The 2,702-nt window shown below is 39.6% G+C and overlaps 1 protein-coding gene across 1 annotated transcript; it reads left to right on the top strand.

Moving 5' to 3' along the window:
• The first annotated feature begins 249 nt into the window (after window positions 1–249).
• LOC142526022 (uncharacterized) lies at window positions 250–915 on the top strand. Its single transcript, XM_075630297.1, has 2 exons — window positions 250–451; window positions 533–915. Exons 1-2 carry the CDS (start codon window positions 250–252, stop codon window positions 913–915), a joined length of 585 nt encoding a protein of 194 aa, XP_075486412.1.
• Window positions 916–2,702: the final 1,787 nt, after the last annotated feature.

Raw genomic sequence — 2,702 nt, 5'->3', positions numbered from 1 at the left:
GGAGATGGCGAGATTTTAGATGATTGAGGATTTAGTGTCGTGACTTGTTGTAATAAGGATTTATAATCCATTTGCTTTCTCATGAATTTTCTCTCCTTTTGTGCTCCCTAAAGCTTTGATTTGTATTGCTTCTCTTTTTGTTTAAATCAATAAAAAGTTTACTTGATTTATATCAATGGTCAATTTCAGTTCATGATTCATATATATGTGAGCAAACAAATATCTTAGAAGCTTGTACCCTTGTAGAACATGGACGGAAGACCTCCACGAGCCAATCGCAACCCGCGGTACGCCAACATAAACAATCGAAACGCCAATAATGGAAATCCGAATCCTGAAGGAAATCCAACGCCATCACCTCCCAGAGTGGGCCTGAGCCAAGAGGATTTGATGGCTATAGCCACCATAGTGGCAACAACTATCCAGGGTTTGGGAAACCCCAATGGTAATGGTAATCAGTAGCCTCAACCACCACCGGCACAGAATGTGATCAAGTATCATTACGAGTCCCTTCGTAAGAACCGTTGCCCAGTGTTCAAGGGAGACGTCGACCCTGAAAGTAGCCAAAATTGGTTGAAAAGCGAAACCCAGCTGCGACTGTTAGAGATACCCGAGGCACTCAAAGTAGAGGTGATAGTACCATTCCTGGAGGATAAGGCAAGCAAGTGGTGGGAAACAGACTCGCCTAGCCTGACAACTGCCGGATCAATTACCTGGCAACAATTCAGAGATGTCTTTCTCAAACAGTATTTCCCAGCAGAAGTCAGACTACAGAAACTGAGTGAGTTTGAGAACTTCTCGCAAAATCCAAACATGTCGGTGGTAGATTACACCTCCCAATTCAATGACCTTGGAACTTATGCCCCGACAATCATGGCAGATCTTCTACGGATAACAAATGAATCTTATGGATGAAAGGATGATTGTGCGTACCAGACATCGATAACCTTCGACAAGAAGCAATGTCTGAAGCACATAAGTCAAAATTTTCAGTCCATCCTGGCAGTACCAAGATGTACAGAGACCTGAAGAAGAATTTCTGGTGGATTGGAATGAAGAAGGATGTTGCGATATTTGTTTCCAAGTGTCTTGTGTGCCAACAAGTCAAAGTAGAGCACCAAAGACCTGGAGGACTTCTTCAACCTTTAGAGATTCCAGAATGGAAATTGGAATATATCTCCATGGACATTGTTGTCGGGTTACCAAAGTTTAGACAAAGTCATGATGGCATCTGGGTAATCGTAGATAGACTCACAAAATCTGCGCACTTCTTACCTGTCCGCATGAACTATAAATTGGACAAGCTATCCACATTGTACATGAATGATATCGTACGATTACATGGAGTTCCAGCCAGAATATTGTCAGACAGAGACCCGAGGTTTGTAACTCGTTTTTGGAAGAGCTTTCAACAAGCCTTGGGAACTAAGGTCACTCTCAGTACGACCTATCATCCTGAGACCGATGTCCAAACAGAGATGACAATTCAAAATCTAGAAGATATGCTGAGAGCATGTGCTCTAGACTTCAGTGGTAATTGGAGTGAACATCTGTCTTTAATTGAATTCTCTTACAATAACAGTTATCACAACAGCATTGGAATGGCGTTGTATGAAGCTTTGTATGGGCAAAAATGTCGATCACCACTATATTGGGATGAAGTAGGGAAAAAACCATCACTGGACCCGAGTTGATCCAAGAAACAATGGATAAAATCGCTATAATCAAAGAGAGACTTAAAGTTGCACAAGACTGACAGAAAAATTGTGCTGATTTGAAAAGAAAATCAATGGAATTTATAATGGGAGATAAAGTTTATGTGAAAGTGTCACCAATGAAAGGTGTGGTTCGATTCAACAAACCCGGGAGACTGAACCCCAGATATGTTGGACCTTTTGAAATTCAGGAGAAAGTGGGAATACTTGCATACAGATTGGCACTCCCACTAAATATATCTAGAATCCATCATGTCTTCCATATTTCGCAACTAAGAAGGTATGTTTCGCATCCAAGCCACATTCTTGAAGCTGAACCACTCTTAATCGAAGGAAACTTGAATGAAGAATTAAAGTACGAAGAAGTTCCTATTCGAATTGTAGACACCAAGGACCACTTAGGCGACGAACCATTCCGTATGTCAAAGTACAATGGTCTAACCACAAAGAAAGAGAAGTTACTCGGGAACTTGAAGAGAACATGTGCAAACAATACCCTTACCTCTTTGAAACGCAGAAGAACTCAAGTTTCGAGGGCGAAACTTCCAATAATTGAATCGTTGGATCGATATGAAATTTGGATATGGTTCATTTATTTAATTATTTTAAAATGGACATTTGAATATCACTTATTTTCTTTTTAAATGGGCATGATATATTTTGAAAATAAATTAAATATGACTTTGAAAATTCGATCGGCATGATATATTCGTTTTCATTTGGTATGAAATCCCCTGAATTATTCGTTGTTCGATATCAGTTATAATATTTGAAAGAGAGACATACATATAATATTTGAAAGAGAGACATTTGGTATGAAATCCCCTAAATTATAAAAAATACATTGCTTGGTCATAACTCAAAATTTTGGAGCAAGGTCATTAATATGAGACATAAATAATCCACGGCTCGAAAGAGAGAGACTGGTGATATCTCACGAATGGACCCATCACACACTCAACCCCAACATGAGCCAATGTCCGAGTA

Source organism: Primulina tabacum, chromosome 15, assembly GCF_025594145.1.
Source record: "Primulina tabacum isolate GXHZ01 chromosome 15, ASM2559414v2, whole genome shotgun sequence".
NCBI classification, from domain to species: domain Eukaryota; kingdom Viridiplantae; phylum Streptophyta; class Magnoliopsida; order Lamiales; family Gesneriaceae; genus Primulina; species Primulina tabacum.
Note: the sequence above shows the minus strand (reverse complement) of the source record. Positions and strands in the feature narration are given on the sequence as shown.